A 21455-nucleotide genomic window follows, 5' to 3' on the forward strand; every position below is an offset into this window, starting at 1 on the left:
ACTGGTCGCCACTGAGAAGAGCCTGGCTCCATCCTCATGACATTCCCCCTTTATATATTTATAAACGCTAATAAGATCACCCCTCAGTCTCCTCTTCTCCAAACTAAAGAGACCCAGCTCCCTCAGTCTTTCCTCATAAGGGAGATGCTCCACTCCCTTAATCATCTTAGTTGCCCTACGCTGGACTCTCTCCAGCAGCTCTCTGTCCTTCTTGAACTGAGGGGCCCAGAACTGGACACAATATTCCAGATGCGGTCTCACCAGGGCAGAGTAGAGGGGAAGGAGGACCTCTCTCGATCTGCTAACCACCCCCCTTCTAATACAGCCCAGGATGCCATTGGCCTTCTTGGCCACAAGGGCACAGTGCTGGCTCATGGTCATCCTGCTGTCCACCAGGACCCCCAGGTCCCTTTCCTCTACACTGCTCTCTAACAGGTAGCTCCCCATCCTATACTGGAACCTGGGGTTGTTTCTGCCCAGATGTAGGACCCTACACTTTCCCTTGTTGTATTTCATTAAGTTATTCCCTGCCCAAATCTCCAGCCTGTCCAAGTCTCTCTGGATGGCAGCACAGCCCTCTGGCGTGTCAGCCACTCCTCCTAGCTTAGTGTCATCAGCAAACTTGCTGATAGTACACTCAATTCCCTCATCTAAATCATTAATGAATATATTGAATAATATGGGCCCCAGTACCGACCCTTGAGGCACTCCGCTGGTTACCGGCCTCCAACTGGACTCTGCCCCATTGACTACGACTCTCTGGCTTCTCTCCTTCAGCCAGTTCGCAGTCCACCTAATTATCCGGTCATCTAGTCCACACTTCCTCAGTTTAGCCATGAGGATGCTGTGGGAGACCGTGTCAAATGCTTTACTGAAGTCAAGGTAGACCACATCCACCGCTCTGCCATCATCCATCCACCTCGTTATTTCCTCATAAAAGGCTATGAGGTTGGTCAAGCATGACTTCCCCTTGGAAAAGCCATGCTGACTGCCCCTAATAACCCTCTTATCCTTGATATGCCTTGAGAGGGCACCAAGGATAAGCTGCTCCATCACTTTCCCAGGGATGGAGGTGAGGCTGACCGGTCTATAGTTACCTGGGTCCTCCTTCTTGCCCTTTTTGAAGACTGGAGTGACATTTGCTTTCCTCCAGTCCTCAGGCACCTCGCCCATTTCCCAAGACTTGGTAAAGATGGTGGAGAGTGGTCCAGCAATGACTTCAGACAGCTCCTTCAGCACCAGCGGGTGCATCCCATCTGGACCCATGGATTTATGGATGTCCAGGTGGCTTAACTGGTCTCTGACCCAGTCCTCATCAACTAAGGCAAACCCATCCATTGTCTTGACTTCATCTTCACCTGGGGTCTCAGCAGAACAGGACTCCTCAGGACAGCCCCCGACAGAGTAGACAGAGACAAAGAAGGCATTCAATAGTTCTGCCTTCTCTGTATCTTCTGTCACCAGGGCACCCACCCCATTCAGTAGTGGGCCTACATTGCCTCTGGTGTTAGTTTTATCTGCCATGTATTTGAAAAAGCTCTTCCTGTTGTCTTTGACCCCTCTTGCCAGGTTTAACTCTAAGGAGGCCTTAGCTTTCCTAGTTGCCTCTCTACATCCCCTGACAGCAGCCCTGTACTCCTCCCAAGCGGTCAGCCCCTCCTTCCATGATCTATAAACTCTCTTCTTCCACTTGAGCTTGCCAAGCAGTTCCCTGTTTAGCCACACAGGTCTCCTGGCTCCCTTCCTTGACTTCCTACGTGTCGGGATGCTCTGATCTTGAGCTTGGTAGAAGCAGTCCCTGAATGCTGACCAGCTATCCTGGGCACCTTTACCTTCAAACAGCTTTGTCCACGGGATTTCCCCTAGTAATTGTTTGAAAAGGCCAAAGTTTGCCCTGCTGAAGTCCAGGGTTGCAATTCTGCTTGCTATTCTGCTTCCACCAGCCGAGATCATGAACTCCACCATCTCATGGTCGCTGCAGCCAAGGCAGCCTTCAACCTTTACTCCTTGCACCAGACCCTCCTTGTTAGTGAGGACGAGATCCAGCAGTGCACCTCTCCTAGTCGGCTCCTCCACCATTTGCATCAGAAAGTTGCAATATCCTGGTCTCTGAATTAAAGAGACATGGATTTGACAAATGGGCCACTCGGTTGATAAAGAACTGGCTGGACAGTCGCACTCAAAGAGTTGCGGTCAACGGCTCGATGTCCAAGTGGAGACCAGTGACGAGTGGCATTCCTCAGGGGTCGGTACTGGGGCCTGTACTGTTCAACATCTTTGTTGGCAACATGGACAGTGGGGTCAAGTGAACCCTCAGCAGGTTTGCCGATGATACCAACCTGTTTGGTGAGGTAGACACGCTGGAGGGGAGGGGAGGGATGCCATCCAGAGGGACCTGGACAGGCTGCAGAGGTGGGTCCAAGCCAACCTCATGCAGTTCAACAAGGCCAAGTGCAAGGTCTTACATCTGGGTCGGGGCAATCCCAAGCACAAATACAGGCTCGGTGGGGAACGGCTGGAGAGCAGCCCTGAGGAGAAGGACCTGAGGGTGCTGACTGACGAGAAGCTCAACATGAGCCAGCAGTGTGCGATTGCAGCCCAGAAGGCCAACCGTATCCTGGGCTGTACAAAGTGTGGGCAGCAGGTCAAAGGAGGTGATTCTGCCCCTCTACTCCACTCTGGTGAGACCCCACATGGAGTACTGCATCCAGCTCTGGAGTCCCCAACATAAGAAGGACATGGACCTGCTGGAGCATGTCCAGAGGAGAGCCACAAGGATGATGCAAGGGCTGGAGCACCTGTCCTATGAGGAGAGGCTGAAAGAGTTGGGGTTGTTCAACCTGGAGAAGAGAAGGCTCCGGGGAGATCTTATCGCAGCCTTCTGGTACCTAAAGGGGGCCTACAGGAGAGCTGGGGAAGGACTTTTTACATGGCCATGTAGCGATAGGACGAGGGGGAATGGCTTTAAACTGGAAGAGGGCAGGTTCAGATTAAACATTAGGAAGAATTTTTTCACTTTGACAGTGGTGAGGCACTGGCACAGGTTGCCTAGAGAGCTTGTTGAGGCCCCATCCCTGGAGGTGTTCACAGCCAGGCTGGACGTGGCCTTGGGCAACCTGGTCTAGTGGGAAGTGTCCCTGTCTATGGCAGGGGGGTTGGAACTAGATGATGTTCGAGGTCCTTTCCAACCTAAACCATTCTATGATTCTATGAATATGTGCCATCACTGGTAAAATACATTCATTTGATGCACAATTGGTTCACAGAAGTTTTATATTCCTAAAGTACCTTGAAAGGACAGAAATAGCAATTACAGTAATTTATTTTATTAGTTGGTTCTCCCAGTTATTAATTATCTTACTTGCAAAGGTTTATTTGAAAAACCAACAGCACAGCTGTCTGAGCTTATCTACCTGGCTTCATTGATGCTGGAATGTGCTTTTTGTTTCACAATTTCAAATGAGGCGGTGTCAATAAAACAAATGGAAAACCTGAAAATATCTAGAACTCAAGGCCTGCATTGGTTTAAAAATACCCAAACAAGCAAGCACGCAAACCCCATAAAATTATCTTCATAACAAAAGCACAATTTCACCTACTTCAGCAGAACGATGCAGATAAACTTTGACCTTCTTCATTTGGCCATTTCTGAGAAATATATTAAATTAGACAATGCACATAACAGTGTTGGCAGTTAAAGAAATAGATGAATGGTGCTTTCTGAAGCATTAGTAACATTTCTTTCCACACATAATTTGCACCACACAAGGAATTTCGTAGAAGCTTCCTGTCTTTAATTAAATGTTTCTGCTTCACTTTAGGGTTAAGCTGTCTTATCAAGCAAGTACTACCTGAGCCAGAGTTAACACTTTTTCCTCATGCTTTTAATACACTGAAAAGCTAAAGCAACACACACCTGCTCGGACCTCAGAGAAAAGGTGCTACACAAATGCATTTTATGTTTCACTTGTGATGAGCATAAAATGTGCAGAATAGCAAAACTGGTGATAATTTTGCCAGGACTTCGTGGGTCGCCCTGCAACCACCAGCCCCAGCTCCACTCGGGAGAGCTGACCAAAGCACAGTGCTGAACCATGCTGGCTGTCAGCTCTGAAGTGACTGCAATTAACATGGAAAGATCTCCCCACAGCACGCTAATGACAGGCAGCGAAGAATGTGCAGAGAGTACACAGAAGATCACATCTCTCCAATTGTCATCAATTTGGGGTGCAGATTTAAAAAGACAACATGATGGAAATAAATTACATTTGGTACTATTTTAGGTTTTTTTTTTTTTAATAAAAGCTAAAATAAAAAAAAAAATGAAGCCTTACTGAAATGAGGGCAGGAGATCTGAACAGCAACAGTCACATGAAACCCTTATGAGTCTGAAAAATTATATATGTATTTTCTTAATGTAGAAAATGGAGAATGGAGTGCACAAATGACAATTTAACAATGCTGTCTTCCATTTGGGTCAAGATCTGACTTTTTGCCCTGCTGAAATTTTGACATTAAAGCAAACATGGAAAAGAACAGTTATAGAAACAAAATCAAGTGTGTGAAACTTTCTTTCAATTAAAAAAAAAAACAAAAAACAAAAAACAAACCAAAACTGATTAGTTCAACTCATTGCACTGTTTTGCAGGAGCACTAAGTACAGAAGCTAGAGTATTGCCATAGATCATCATTTTATTCTAGTAAACATCTGCTACTCCTGGATATAGACATGTAGTCAAGGGAGCATTTGAAAAGGAATAGGAATGCCAGGTACACTAGTTACTGGAAAATAATGTTCAAACCAGAATTTCTTTTGCTTTTGCCATTAGGACCAAACAGCTTGTGAAGTTATACAGACATTAATGGTTACACTGATTTATTGTATTTCCAAATTAAGACCACACCTTCAAAACCTTTCATTGAATCAATGCCAAAAGACTGTTTAAGTTAGGTTAAGCATATTGGAAGAACAATGCAGTACTAAGCTCACAAAAAAAAAAAAAAAGAAATCTTAGCCAAAGCCATAATTTCCAGCAGCAGATATTAATGTTTGTTTTGGGATTCAGTCATTTGAGTAAATAATGAACTTTCAAAAAACACCTAAGTGCAAAGGAGCACAAGGCAGAGTCCAAACTAAGGCTCACACGAGCTGGTACATTCACACAGCAAGCACAGTGTTGTTCTAAGCACACAGAGTAATTTGGGTCCAGAATTTGCATTTACATGGCACAGAGCCTGGGCTAATACGTCCTGCCTTTCAGCACAGTTTGTTAGCTAGGGCTCAGTACCAAATTGACAGGGCTACACAGCACCAGGCTCTGGAGAGGTCTTTACGATGCACTCATTGAGCTGTATAAGCAGCCTCTTAAGAGAAAAACATCTATAAATCAGATGCCACTTACATGCTTCTGGAAGTCCTGACTCTTCTGTCTCTTTACATGTACATTTTTTCCCCCTTAAAGTTTTGGAGGCTGTTTCCTTATAGTGATGACAAGCAAACTCTTAGCCCTGGATCCCCCATGTGGAAGAACACTAGCAGCCACCTCCCTACTTGTTTTCCTGCAGCTTCTGCCACATGGGTTTCCTCCTACTATCCAACCTTTATTACTGGGACAAAATAAATTCTTCCTTCGTGCTTGACATTCCTATCACAGAAACAGTGGCTCCCAGTTTTGTTTGGCATTATGGTTTTGCACATCAAGTGGCAAGATAGGCCAACCTCAGCTCCAGTAGCAAGAGTGTTGCTTCTTTTCATCTTACACAAACAACTAAAAATAAACTGCTTTTGCCTGCCAAGTCTGTCTTGTTGTAAGGACACTGACATTTTCAGACAGATATATTAGTACAATATGTATCATGTTTCAAACGGGCAGGTTTGAGAGAAGGAGCATGTCTTGCAAAGGATATAAAACCAATCAAACGTTTTACTTTGGGAATAAGCAAACAGCATTTGTTCCAGGAATCAAGAGGAGTGTCCTCAAAGGTGTAACTGAGAAATGAGACCACTATGGATTGGAAAGGATTTGTGAGAATAAATAAAAGTCAGAAAAAGAACGGGAAGAGTCAACAGTTAAGGAAGGGTAAATTGCTAAAGATGCTTCCTTAAATGTTCTCAAGCTATATATTAATTACTAACTTTGACTGTTTTAACTAGAATCACTGTTGACTACAAATGAAATAGATAAATCCTTACCCTCAACAGCCAATGACACAATGCCTTGTGTGTCTTCAACTCCGTACATGACATCACAGCGATACACTCCTGCGTCACTTGCACGCAGCTTAGAGAAAGTCAGCGAAGCATCACCAGTCTCCTCTGAATGGGTCGGAACAGACACTCTGTCTTTGTAGCTTTGACCTATTTTGATGTTGCCGTTTTGGGCCACCAGGACTGTGGTTTCTTTTGCATCTTTTCCGCTTTTATCCAGTTCAACTTTTGACCATTTGATTCGAAGATATTCAGCTGCATAGCTGGAGGCTATAGTGGGTGTGGTTGAAAAGAAGCATGGCAGAACTGAAGTTCCAGAGAGGGATCCCTTTACCAGGGTTTTTTTTTCGGCTTTTACTAGAAAAAGGGGAGAGAGGGGGAGAGAAAGGAGAAATCACGTTAGTGGAACAGCAAAATCGGAAACAGATACACTTCACTGTTATTTAATGATTCACAGATGTGCAAGACCTGAAATCCATAAACCTTAGCAGTTTTGTAACAGGACTGATTAGCTTATACAGCTTATTAGCTTATACAGCTAAAAAAGAGAGTTTGCATTGATATCCCACACTGCTGATGGAGGCCTTTTCTGTTTTGGCAAATTTAATTCACTGCTTTCTGACTTATTTTCTCCATTTGTTATAGTCACCAAGTTATTGACCTTTAGAAACTGTTTTGAAGTTTAGATGACCTGTAAGAGCTATGGTTTTTTACTTCATAGGAGGAAGACCACCCTTAGTGAAAGATGGTGAGTTACCTTGCGTTTATTACTAAACAAAAGCACACATACAGTGGAGTTACTGATGTTTACACCTCACCTTACCTCACAGTAACTTGTTCGTTTGCTCCTGTCCTAAGAGTAAAACATAGCCCGTGACTTTGCATACATGACATCCCTTACTCCATTATTCTTTAAGGGTTAACTCTTTTTATTGCATACATGCTGAAACAAAAGCCTTTCCAGTGAGATTCTCCCAAATAGTCATTCTTTTAAAATTATTTCCTTGTAGCCTCAGGGACTTTAACACATTGCAGTAATAAAGTATTTCAGGATGTTAAAGCTAAGAAGGAAGTAAAGCGCACAGAAAGTCCCTACTTGGCTCAAACTTGACATGATAGGACCTTTATCATTTTTTATGACATATCCAGCTGCAAACACTTTACAGTGAAAAGCTTCCATCTGACAATATCCTGAGGGGAAAGTTGACTACTGTTCATCCAACCTGCACACAGAAACTGTCTGAAGAGAGGATTTCTGTTAGATTTATTTTTTTATGTGATGTTGTTTCACCATACATAATGGCTTAATGAAGACAAAAAGCTGATGCACAACAGTATCTATTTTACCTCTTTCACTGTCCTGCACTGTAGCATTTTTTTGAAGGGTGGAACACACTGATCATTAATTTGAAGTGAGCTAGGATTCATAAAGTTTAGAAAGACAATAACTTCAAATACTAGCCACCAAGACAGGGATGCACGAAATAGGAGACCCCAGCACACGAAAATCATCTAGCTATTTATCTATCATCAAAAATATCATCTCTCCATAAAGAGTAGAAAATTGGGAGGGGTGAGGGGAGGGGAAAAAAAAGAAGACCGAAAAAACCGAAAAATTGCTCATTAAGTTGATTATTTTTAACAGTGACAGCTGACTTTATATGAGATAAAGTATTAATAGTCTTATCTAGAAAGGTTCAATACAAGTATCATCACTTGATGGACAAGCATTTTACTACAAAACAAATAAAAATAATAACGTACTGAACAAGGAAGACCCAGAATTTTGAATGGAAGTCCTCAAGTCTTTTCCACCCATGCCTACCTAACTAGAAATTCTTGGGAGCACAATGCAGATACACTGAAGATGACGGCATCAAAACTGATTAGACCAAAGAGAGTATAACAACAATGGGATAGCGCTGTGCCAAAAGAGCTGCATTGCACTCAAAGCTCAGCTGAAGGGCACTGCCTGAGCACATTTACCAGCAAGACGTTCACTCTATGATTCAGGCATGTGGTGAGATTTTCATTCTTCCATTAACTCATAAAGAGAGACTGGTGATGGTACAACTCACATTTAATAGTCAAACGAACGAATCACTTCATACACTTTGGGCCCAGACTTAGCAAGAACCTATTTGTAAAACAGGGAAAGACAAAACCAGGTCCAATATAAAACTGAAGACTGGAGAATTCACAAGGCTTGAAGACAAGCCTGTAGAAGTTACTGAAGACTAAAGACTAGCTCAAAAGCTTTGATTGCATACAAATTTCTTTAAGAAAAAAAAAAATCCATTGAGTTTGGTTTTTTTTAAATTTCCATACAGAAATAAAAACTCAACTCACCATAAGTCAATTGATTGCTATAAAACCAGACAGTACTGATTTTATCCTGAAGGTGTACAGTATGGAAACACCAGTGCCTTTTATTTCACCTTTAATTTCTTGAAACTTTGCTGAGTTACAGTCGGGTAGAGATAAAGAAACAGAATGAATACTCAGTCGTATCAGTTGTGATGGAATTACTGCCAAATTGCACAGGTGGGAGATTAAAATCAGTCTCAAAATATTTAGTATTTATTAGGATCTCTTGTCATCTATATACATTACAGGAACTTCTTAAATGAAAAATGACCTGGTTATAATTATCCTGACTGACAGAATTTTAATAAACTTCTTAGAATGTTGTTTCTGGTTATGAGTGATCTGGAATATCAGCACTGAACCCTGAGGAGATTTCCTCTCTTTAAAATTTCTGTCTTCAAATCAGCAGACTGAAACCCTTGGCAAATAACACATATCATCATGATATGCAAACTAGATCTATCCTAAATTGGGCTACACCCCAGAATAAGAGACCATGTAGCTACAAACACGCCTGTCTAACTGTAGAAAGCATTATAAAACATTATATAAAAGCCCTCTTTGTTTTGATGAGAAGAGGGGAGAAGAGGAGGGGAGATTTTCCTCACTAAAAAAAAAACACAAAAAAACCCAAAGAAATAATATTTGGCACTGAAATGTAAGATTAAGTGATGTTCCTGCACTGTTCCAAAAAGCTTGATTTCTTGCAGCAGTCCAGGTTAGTCAAGCAGAATTTACTGGCCAATGAAGAAAGCATCGATACCTTACATTAATCCTCATAGCCTTTTTGTTCCTTTAGTATTTTCCCTATGCTTATACTCCATGTTATGTCTCCTTTTTCATCCACTATCAATGGTATGTGATAGACTATCCCTTAGTAGGGACGTGGCAAGCAAAAATATGAACAAAACATTTTGTACCTGTTTGTAAATTTGAACACAAGGTGAGAAAAGCAGGTATTTGCCAATTCAGTAGTCAGGAGATTCCCTAGTGCCAAATATTGTTTTACTCCAAAGCTCTACTCTGCCGTGTAGGACCACGAATACTTGTAACATCATGTAGTCTTAAACAAGAAGATGATTTTGAAATTACTAATCTGGATGGCAATTAATATAAGCATTTTTTTTCTGTTGCTAACTAATATGTATCACTCAAGCATAATTACTTCATTAGGAAAAATACATAGACAATAAAGAAATAAAACACACAGTGAAGTCCAAATCACCTCTCCACAAACACTCATCTTGGCAGAAATCCCAGCAAAGTCAATGAGAGCCTTGTACAAAACAATGGGACTACAGAGTTGGGCCGAGAGCAGCATATTGCAGTCAGATTACGCGCAGATTCAGTAGGTACCATGCCTTAGCAGTTGGATATTTTTGTTGTCTTCCCCTGTTTAAATATTCGATATCTCTGGCATCAGAATAAGTAGCAGGAACAGAATGCAGAATGAAAACTTCTCTTATGAGTTGTCCTGTCAGGTACTCTCTTATTGTCTCCAAACCTAAAGCTATGGCTATGCATTTGTATCAGTTTATCATGGGAATGATAAACTTTAAAAAAAATAAAAATAAAAATTCCAGCTTGCCTTTTCATGTTTGTTTTTATTTTTTTCCCTAGCAAAACTGCCTTAGGTCCTCCCAGTCTACCATTTCAGCTGTAAAGTCAGTTTACCTTACCAATGATGTACAGCTTGAGACCTTTCTTTTGAAGTGGGAGACAAACTACAGAAGAACTCCTTTCTTGAGTTTCTTTCCCTAGGATTCTTTGTACATTTTTTCTGTTGTAAATGTTACAAAATTCTTAAAATAGAAGTATAAAGAGAAAAAAAAAAAAAAGTGGGACAGAACTCTGCCCTGTTGTATTACATTAACCATAATGACCACAGCAGTAGGTCTGTAATGGGCAAGAAGTTGGAAGAAAAGAACACCCTACATGAAATGACACTGGAGGAGCAATTTTGCTATGCAATTGAGCTTAACTGAACAGAATACTGCTGCTGAGTAAGCAAAAATACATGCTTAAAGAATAATAGATTCTACTTATTTTAAGCCAAATCTATGAGAGAAAAAAACTTGAACCTTATTTTTTAGTTCATCAACAACCTACCTAAACATATGCTCAACTGCCCTGACTACCAGCAGCAATAGAAAGGATTAATGAAGTTATATGACTACTATATATGACTAATGAAGTTAATCTGACTACTAATACTGAGCCTAAGAGAAATCTTTTCACTAACCATAAATCTTTTAAGGAAGATAACGATAAGTTAAAAAGAATGCGCTGCTTACACAAACTTATATGAAAGTCTGACAGCAGGGTTAACGGACTGAGACCCAACAAAACCCCTCACCGAGTTCTTTACCAGGTGATTTGTGGTCTAAGCAAGGAGAATAAGAGGAGGCATTGAGTGATGAAGAATCAACTACTTCCATAATCTGCAAGAAACTCACAGGAAGCCAGGCAAACGTAAATCTAAGCTGCAGTACTCAATATAACATATACAGACATCACAGGCATGCACACATGTATTTTATAGGACATACAGAACATAAACATGATCGGATAAACGATTTTTATACTGGGATGTTATTTATGTACCTTTGAAAGAACACATCAGACACTGAAATCTAGGGGATTTCTACTGTATTCTGGATTACAGGGCTTCCACGAAAGCATACTCACTCACGGCACGACAAATAGGGTAAGATAAACTCCAACACTGATCATAATCACAAGGCCCAGCTTGTAAACTGCAATATCCTAACACTAGCTAGCTCAAAGGGAGTAAATGCCAGCAGTAGGTGTAAACCTTGCTCGTGAACTTCTGTCATTAATCCTTCACACGTACCAGAGCAAACAGCAAAGGTCTTACAGAGGGGCACTCCCGTGACCCCAGAAGCTTACACCGTATTTCCTGCTGCCCTCCTGACAAAAGTCTTCTAAGAATTTAAAGTCTTAAAGAAGCCATACAAGATCATTCCCAATTTGCCCTCAAAGGAAAAATACTTTTGTTGCTACATAAAATCTAACGAGCACGCCTTGCAAACACGCTAGGTATTTATGAATGTGACATTCACAAAGATGAGAGTAGAAGAGAAAACAAAGATGGGAATGTTGATTAGTGGTGAATGCATAAAACTTTGTGTGCTTATAAATTGCTGCGTTCTAAATTAAGCTTCAGTTTTGTTGCGACTTAATTTTAAGGTGCACGGATTCCAGGATTTACACTTTAAAAATAACTGCTGATATTAACAGATTTCCCATATGACTCCTGAAAGAAAAATTTTAAACTTTCAGAACAATTTTGAAAGCTTCCTAAAGGAAATATTGCAATGCATCACATTGAAGTGATTATTTAATTAAACTTAATTAAATCATAAAGAGTGACACAATCCATTGTGGGAATAGAAAAACAGGAATTTGTGTTTCATGAAAGATTTCAAGGCTTCAGCTTTATATTCAAATTCAGGACTTAAAAAGAAAAAAAGTTGAAACTTGTTTTATTCCTCAAAATGCAGCCATATATTTTTGGTTTAGAGTATTTTTTTAAACAAAAGAAACATCTGTACTTGTAAAGATTTTCTGTAATCTTGTAACGTGCATCCTCAAAATTGTTATTACACAAACTGACTGATATTTTTACAAAACAGAAGGATATGAGTTGATCCCACAGACTGTATTTTATCAATTCATGAAAAAGAAAATATTTTTCATCTTTGTCTTCTTCAACATGGCCATATTTTGAACATGTTTAAGACTCTCTAGGGCAAAAGTATGGCCCCCAACTTCAGAAATAAACCCCAAAAAATCACAATGTATTCTAGGAACATAAGGCTCTTTCTGAATTCCTTCTGAAAAATTCAGTCAGGACCTGGTCTATATTTCTGAGAAGCCCTTACCAGGAAGTTCATATGGAACTTGCTTAAGCACTAAAAATTCTACTCTGGAGACCACATGAGCCATTTAAAATGTGATAAAAGGTGGAGTCAGTCAGCGGACATCTGAGCATGCCATCCCATGTTCTACCACTCTAGGGCTCCTTCCCACTCCTCCCCACTTCCAGTGATGCACTCCCAAGCCCTGAATTCTGCCAGCGGTAGCATTTGTGCAAGGCAGTGAGTAGGATCAAAGGTCTGATCCAGTGGAAAAATAACATGCAAGAAATGCCATATACTATCTTTCAAACAAGTCATTTACCTGGTTCAGTTTGCCATATACCCACAAAAATAGTAGTGTCAGCACAAAGGAAAGTACAAAAACTAGCACCAGGGGATGGAAAAAGGAGAACACTATCCCACCTAGTGCTAAAATATTTACGATTAGACTGGCCATGGAACTATGCCCTAAGTAGACAAGAAGAGACTTTAAATAGGTCATAACAGAACCATTAGGTTAAATTTTCTTGTCAAATTCCTTTGCCTTACTTATTCTATCTCTTTACAAGTTCTCCATCCCAATGTTGATTTTCAGAGGAAATTTTATCATTAGACCTCTCCTCATGTGAGTGAGGTACTACTATTTACTCCATTTTGAAGCTGACTAATTATTGTTAACAGCTTTTCCTTTTACTATTTCTTAAAACTGACATTTCTGCCTTAAAGAAATCTGCAACTTATAATCAACCAACCCAGAGTGGTTTGGTTTGGAAGGGACCTTTAAAGATCGCCTAGTCCAACCCCCCTGCCATGGACAGGGACATCTCTCACTAGACCAGGTTACTCAAAGCCCCATCCAGCCTGGCCTTGAACACTTCCAGGGATGGGGCATCCACAACTTACCCGGGCAACCTGTTCCAGTGTCTCACCACCCTCACAGTAAAGAATTTCTTCCTAATATCTCATCTAAATCTACCCTCTTTTAGTTTAAAACTGTTACCCCTTGTCCTGCCCTGGTAAAAAGTCTCTCTCCTTTATGTATAAGTAACTTGTCAAGTAAACTTTCAAGTTTACCATGTAGACTTACTTTATATGTCCATGATCTCTCCTGACAATCACTTACTTTGCCTTTCTGAAAGCTTCATATGAACAAATTATTAAGTGTCAGCTGAGAATCCAAGATCCATACATCAGTCTACACATACAGGCATTTTACTAAGTAAAAAAACGGGGGGAAGAGAAAAAAAAAAAAGCTTGAAATGACATGACTTGTCATTGTTAATAACCAAATCAGTCTCAGTCTTCCATGAATAAGAAAATGGTGGCTCAGTTTTAGTGGCTTGCCCCCTGCCTGAAGCTTTGAGTCTACTGTCCCTGAGGACAGGTCTAATGGTCCCGGCCTGTTATATGTTTAATGAAGACTGGAAAAATAAAACCAGCTTTAAGGAGGATGGTTGGAAACAGCAAAGGATAGTGCTCCCAACCTGCTTGAGGTAAAGAAAACCACTGGTTTTAGTTGGCTTCACTAAGCACAACAGTCTTTTCCTTTATCTTACAGGACTACCTAAAGACTTTGCTAGCAACAGTGTTCAATTTGGGAAAAAAAAAAATCAGTACATTTGATTTTCCCAAATGCTAAAATCAGTTTAAGGAGTTCCTGGAATGACAAGAAGGAAAAAAAAAAAAAAAGAAAAAAGAAAAATCTTGCTTTGAGTCTTGGAAAAGCTATTATCCCAATTTTCTGAGTCTGCAGCAGCTGTAGGATCTTTTCCTTACTTGACTCAAACTTTCAAATAACCATGGCAACGACACATGAATACAGACTTTAGTGTTAACATGTAATCACCAAAAGAAGTGTTCCTCCTTTCCACTCTGACCAAAGACCTGCAGCTGCCCTAACATGTCCTTGCTCCAGACCCCAGCAGCCAAATGACCTGCCACCAGCTTAGCCCACGGCAGCCCCCACACAACAGGGGGCTGGCTGCCAGACTTCCCACTCGAGAGGCATGTCTCCAACTGCTCCTTGACAGATCACAGACCGAGCAAAGCAGAAACTGGGGCTACTGATTTCCCCTGCATCCCACTTGCACATGGCACCTCTCACCCTGAATACAGAAAGGGTGCAAACTGTGACCTATAGACCCAAAAGGCTGGTGTGGCACAACATACATAAGCACGTGCATTGGGATCTGACTGGGACATGTGGGCATTCCTATAGCCCAAAAACTCTCCCATTTCATTCACTACTTCTGCAGCCTGGCTAGGTCTGTCCAAGGAACCTGCTCCTGCTCTCATACCATCGGCACTGCTCGCTGCTCCCTCCATGGTACCAGGCTAAAGCTCCCATGGAAGGTCTCTGCCATCCATTAAAATTATACCCCCCACCTCATCTACTGCAAGGAGGTCCTGTGTGGATCATGGAAAATGAAGGTCCAAGAGACACCTGGCCAACAGGTCCAACAGCTCAGAAGCACAGGCTATAGGATTAAAATGCAGTCTTGAATATCTGGAGAAAAATCTATTTTGCTTTACACAATGTAATCCTATGGCACTTTCTTTATTATTACTTGAATTATAGTAATAGCACTTACAAACCTCAGGAGACATCAGACAGGCACGTAAAAATCTTGGCAAAAACATATTCACCCACCAAGAGTTTTCTATATAAATCAGTAAGGCAATGAGAACAACACGGAAACAAAGTTAGTTATACAGTGCAGCAAAAAGAGTTGCGGAGGCAAGACCAGAAACTGAATCTCCTGAGTTTGGGTTCTTTCCTAAGTCCTGGGAAACACCCTATTGATTGAACCATTAAAATGAATTTTAATAAATGGTTCTGTGTATAACAGACTTACCTTTAGGTAGCATGTATGTTATAACTAATGTAGAGTACATCCATAAGATGCTTTTTATACTTAACAACATCTTGACCTACAAATAAAGAACAAAGTAGTAAGTGATTAGTATTGCATTGTGTCCTTATCAAGTGTTGTGACTCAGTACATCAATATTTGTCATTGACATTAGAAGCAGTCATCTTAAGAATCACTCACTTTCCTGCTGAACATCTTTTTTTAATATATTGATCTTCTACCATTTTATTCACTACTTTTAATTTATTCCCATACAGTGATAGCAGTATATGAGTATAATCTGCTGACCTTTTCCTGGTGGGGTGTTACCAGTTCAGGTCCAACCTCTGGGTATTTTTATGCCCCTAACACAAACTACCCTGTCATTTAGCAACAGCTAACAACCTGGATCATGTCAGGAAGGGCTCCCATGACAAACTTCTCATGAATTTTGATGGTGAGTCAACGTCCAGGCTGTGATCATTCCCATCTTCAGTAGGTTGCAGGAAAACTTCCTGCCTTCAAGATTTCTCCATACAATATTTTATGGTGGAAATACGCTATAATGACAACATGTCCTTATCAAACACAGAGCCATAATGAGTTTCAGGTTACTGAGTTCAGAGTGATACTCAAACATGTCAATCCCCTTTGCGTTTGCTTCTGACTTCTTTTAAAGGCTCCACCTTCTAACAGCTGAAAAGTTCTCTACATATATTGTATGTACGTAACAATATATTGCATGTTCATAATGGTATATCTTCATTTTCATTCCAGATCTTAGTTGCACACATTGAATCTGTAAATATCCCAAAATTGTCAAAAGCACACTAACAAAAACATCACAAGTCCCATAAATGTCAACTATTATAATGGGTTTATAATCTTTCTTCCATATAGTTACACATATGTACTATCCAGCCAATGTAAAAAATAACTTTCAGCAATAGTTTGTCAAACACCGCCATTGAAAATTTTTTACCACAAAATCCTGAGTTTCCTGCTGTTGCTGTCAAAATATGCTACTTGAGTTCTTTTCTTGGGCAAATAACCTGAACTGATAGTTTCTTCCTGTCCAAGAGAGATTACAGTTGAACTGCTTCAAGAAACGGTGAAACAGAAATTTAATAGATATACATCTGTGTTATAAATATGGAACTTGTATTGCAAATATGTATTTTAGCATTTTTTACATTAGCATTTTAGTTATTTGGTACTTACATATAATGCTTTAGGGTTAAAATGTTCTCTAATTCATTCAAAAACCTCCACAAGCTATACCGAACATGACAGCAACACACACAGAGAAACATCTTCCGAAAGCTACTGGTGACGTGTTCAATCTCAGGAAAGTTTTCTCCACAGCTTACAGCTGCAGCCCAAACTTCACATGAGTCTGTGTGAATTGGCATCTATCCTGTAACGGCTGAACATTTCAGAAAAGACGCAAAACATCTCAAACCAAGCCTTTCCAATGAGGCAATCTCTAACACAACAGCATCATGTTAAAAATTCCCACCCAAAAGGGCTGAAAACCCAAGAGCTTCTCATACCCTATACATGGATGGCCAGAGCTGGCTGGCTGCACTGGGAAACACATGCTGCAACCTATTCCCAGGGCGTGGAGGAAAGAATACAGCTGCTTTCCGTAGAGCAGACTGCACGCTGCCAAAGACGCCCCATCCTTGCTTCAGCTATTCAATAGAGCTGAGTATATAATCTGATATCACTTATTTTGCAATATTAGCTTCATGAAACTTGCACTTTTTATGACTGAATCCCAAACAAGAACCGAGAATTCTTTGACTTCATTCAGTTTCTGCCATAAAACTTTTTCTGAAGACTCTTAACGTATACCTCCAGCACCATCAAGCCAGAGTTTTATCTGTCCCTACACTAATACAAGCCAAACTGTACATGGAGAAAACAAAAGTGACTATTTAATAACTAGCTTTAAAAATCTATGCTGCACCCTGGTATACTATGTATGCCCTAATAATTCCCTGTAGAAGGCCGTTATGAGTGAGGGGGTTGCACAAGATAAGAGCCACAGACATTGAAGTCCTTTTAATACAACGGGCTAGCTCTGAAATGCAGACAGTCACGTGTTTGCTTAGATAAACACTTAAATGATCCTCATTATTACACAACATTTAAAAAAAAAAAGAGAGGTCACACTGAGCCTGTGGGTGTGCACAGACTAGAAGGCCTTTCAAGCAGTCCTTGTATCTTGAAACCGCTGGAAGTCTCAAGCACCAAAACCACTGCAGACTAGTTCCTTCAGTAACACAAGCTCTCTGAAGACAGCACAAAAAGAGGACCTACAGACGACTCCACCTTTAAAGGAGGTGAATGATGGACCCGCCTGCAAGACAATGTGAACGCTCTAGCTCCTGTGAAAGCAGAGTGGCTCCAGACCTTCTTTTGAGATGTTCTGTCCACATGTGTTTCCCATGTGTCACACACTGGCTACATCAACAGCTAAACAAAAATCTAGAACAAACTGTTTACAAGTTTAGCTTTCCATGTTTACCCGTACGCTTTATCTCCCTCTTCCTCCTCCAGAAGGCAACCTTGGCTTTTGGGACCAGAAACAAGGGAATCAAAGAAATTTGCCAAGAAACAGAATAAAGGATTTTCTATTCCCTGGAAGACGGGTGAGCTGCACCTAAACAGGGTTGGATGCATGTTGCAACCACTACCTGCTCCATTACACTAGCCCTGACCAGGAGTACCAGTGTACCTGGCACATGCCAATGGGAGACCAGTGGCCCTCAGAAGTTCATTGCAGTGCTGTCATGATAAGAGGTGGTATAACTGCTTCTACATTTGGTAAGATGACAAACCCTGCTGCTATGCTCAGAGCCAGCTGAAAGCTCTGAACATGAGATTCTGCCCTACACTACAAGTCCAGAGCACAGGGAGGACCTCACCTTCCCATTCCTCTCCACTTTGCACACAAGCACAGAGCACTGCTCTTCCAACGTTGTGTTGGTGACTGCATTGCAAATGTAATTCGAGGGATCTTACTGACAAAACCCCCACATCTCCAGCTTCCAGTCACTAAACACAATACATGCACCCACAATGAAGTATGAATACAGGAAAATAACCGTGGAAGGATAATTTTCAAGATATCCTGTGACTACTGAACTCAACCATTGGTACAGAAGAGAACATTCATGGCTGTGATGGCTACTTAGCCTTTTACTGAGAAGTGCAGGAATTACACCTGCTGCACCAAGAGCTCAGATAGCTCAAAAAAAATGCACTCTTTGAGCATGGATCTTAATATGAAACACGACCCAAATATTCCCACTCAACTATAAGAAAACAACTTCTCAACCTTTTCTTTTTCTAAAACTTTACCCCAAGGTTCTTACTCAAGCAATAAAAAACACTGGGGGAAGGGTCAGATTTTCAGCCCTTCGGCTCACGAACACGATTCCCATGCAACCCTCCATGCATGAGGGTTTTCACACTCCGGTCCTTGGTGGGCTCCCATAAACGCTTCTGGGTTACTGAGTGCTGTTGTTCCACTACAGCTGCCAGAACTATATGTGCAATTACCCCTGCCACCCTTTAAAAATGAGAGCGTGCAGCCCCCAGGGCAGCCTAGCCTAGGAGAAAGCAGAGCTCTGCAGAGCCGGTACCCGCAATCCTCCTCAACAGCTGCAGGCAACGCAGAGGCTGCTGCTTATGCCCAGCACCTCAATTCCTGTTCAGTGCTGCCCGCATTTCCAGGCCACTGCTATCAGATGTGACTGCCCCTGCCTCCCCGCCTTTGGCTGGCAGAGGCTGCAGCTGACTGTGCTCCCTTGTAGCCTCCTGGGCAAAATCCCCGCTCTAAAACTGGTTCGTGTTTCCCATTCCCGCACTCTTACAAAGGCCTCTGCTGGCTGGCTGCTGTACTGCCCTTAAGTCTAGTGTAATTAGCCAAAATCCTTCTAACCATACCTTTTTCCACGAGCTTTTTTACTTTTTTCTCCCTGGTGTCACTACACCCAGGGTAAGAGAAAGCCATACTACTATGGACACGGTAAGAAAATCCTGCCAACTCAAGACTGCAAGACTTGAGTAAGTGTTTAATTTCCACCTTCTGTTGAAAAAGTATCTCACGTAATGTGACCAAACTTGGGTTGCCTGCTGGCTAGTTTCCAACTGGAGCGATCCATTCTATGAGGAGTTACTGCAGGCAGACCAATCTACAGTAGTAATTTGCACTGCGTTTTTAAACTAGATGCAACCCTGAGCACAGCTTCTCTCACCCAAAAGATGCCAAGTCCTTGACCAACTTCACATCTTTAAAAACTAGCAGCAGAAGTTGTCTCTGTGGGGAGAGAGCAGGGCTCCTATTTTTGCAGGCACTGCTACCTTCCCTTTCCACAGCAAAAACTCGCAGGAGCAATAAGTTCTGATCGAATTCCAGCTCGTGTTTAGTTTACAACGTAAGCTTGATCTCACACCAATGCTATTTTAATTTAACCAGATGGGAGAACATCATGTCTCTCTTTCTGTTTTAAACTCCAGGTTAAGAAAGACAGTGGTTTGTCCCGGTGTGGAACAGACTAAAATCTACCATCCAAAACCTATTCCCGATTTCTCTGAAGTTGGGACAATGAGAAATTAGCTACTTTCATAGAGGCGACACTGTCTTTAAAGGCTGCAGCTTCTTGGGTCACGCTGAGATTGATTCAGCATGTGCTCTACAGCTGTACTGAGAAAACTGGACATGTTACTTGAACACGTAAAAAGCAGCCTCTGCCTATTGACCCTCCTTGCCTGCATAGTGAAAGTCAGGTTCACATTAAAAAAAAAATAAAAAAAAAAAAATAAAATAATTAAAAAGTGGTGGAGGGAAGGGGGTGAACCCTAGCAGAACCCGGCACTAGAGAAGTGAATGGAGGTTACTGCTCCTACTAACGGGTAAAACAGTAAATTGCACAGCTTTCCAGTGAAACCCCGGCAAGCTAGTAATGACCGACCCCAAACACAGCACACCTCTTGTCACCTCCCGAGCTCTGCCTGAAACCTCCACATCTGCTACCCTTTCTCAAAGGCACGCAGTCTGCACTTTCTTTTGCTCTTCCAGCCCTTCGGTCCGTTTATGCCATCTGACTGTTAATTGCTGACATGTATCAACCTCACTGTAAGGGCTGCCTAATTAATTTTGCCAGTTTCACCACGTCTCCGCCATGTGACTAATTAGCCCACTGTGCTACCACATGGCGGACTCAGCCTGCGTCCGATTCATCAGTGGCGCGCATCCATTTAGCCCGTTATCACTTGCAAAGGTCCTCTGGAGGCCTCCGAGAAGGTCCTAGGGGCATCTGCATCACCCCTTCCTCAACACCTCCAGGGGGAACTCCTCCCGCGCCGGAGCCTGAAGAGGCGAATGGCCCTTCCTCCTGCCCCGATCGCGGGCCAGGGCGCAGGCGGGAGAAGTGACCAGAGCACAGCGTGTTCTGGCACTCCTCCTCGCTCCAGCCGCTGCCGAGGAGCTGCTCTGCCTGAGGGAGGACATCCCTCCTGGGCCTCCGCTAATTTATGCCAGAAGCGGCTCTGGGCTCTCGGACGGCGTCACGGAGAGACGCAGCGGAAAATTATGGCACAGAGCTTCACGTGCTCCTTCCAGCATCACCCCGCCGCTGCCTTCTCGCCTGCTTCCCAGGGACCGATGTGGACCTCTTCTGCCCCGCCTCTCCCCACTGCCCACACCACTGTCACCGGGAAAGGAGCAAGAGAGGTGCACGAGGAGCCGCAATGGGGCAAAAGACGTAGAGATGCAGCTCATGGCGACGCCTTGGCTGGACGGGGGCTTCCTCAGCATCTCTTACGGGGCCCGTCCAGCGCCGGTGTTAACATGGGGCACCCAGGAGGCTGCGGGTGCTCTCGAACCACCTCCGCCGGGCCCCGCGGCCGTGTCCCGGCCGGCACCAGCGCCCCCGGGCCCGCCTCACACCCTCAGCCCGGGCGGAGAGGGGCGCTGAGAAGGCCGGAGGCGGGAAACCCCCCCGGAGCCCGCCCCGCTGTCAAACACCACACGCCGGGCGGCGTCGGTCCGGTGGCAGGAGGGGGCAAGGAACGGCCCGAAACGCCGCGGCGTCATTTAAAAAAAAAAAAAAAAAATTATTACGCCGGTAACGA

The 21455-nt window shown here is 42.5% G+C and overlaps 1 protein-coding gene across 1 annotated transcript in view; it reads right to left on the minus strand.

Moving 5' to 3' along the window:
- The window catches only part of VCAN (versican), a gene marked incomplete at its 5' end in the record, with an annotated part of 109661 nt that extends 94280 nt beyond the window's left edge, over positions 1-15381 (minus strand). The window contains 2 exons of the mRNA XM_082497196.1: positions 6194-6565; positions 15312-15381. Coding sequence (XP_082353322.1) covers positions 6194-6565; positions 15312-15381 — 442 coding nt within the window. The remainder of the gene's footprint in view (positions 1-6193; positions 6566-15311) is intronic.
- Between the last annotated feature and the right edge of the window lie 6074 nt (positions 15382-21455).

This window comes from Vanellus vanellus (genome assembly GCF_965231255.1).
Source record: "Vanellus vanellus genome assembly, chromosome: Z".
NCBI lineage: Eukaryota > Metazoa > Chordata > Aves > Charadriiformes > Charadriidae > Vanellus > Vanellus vanellus.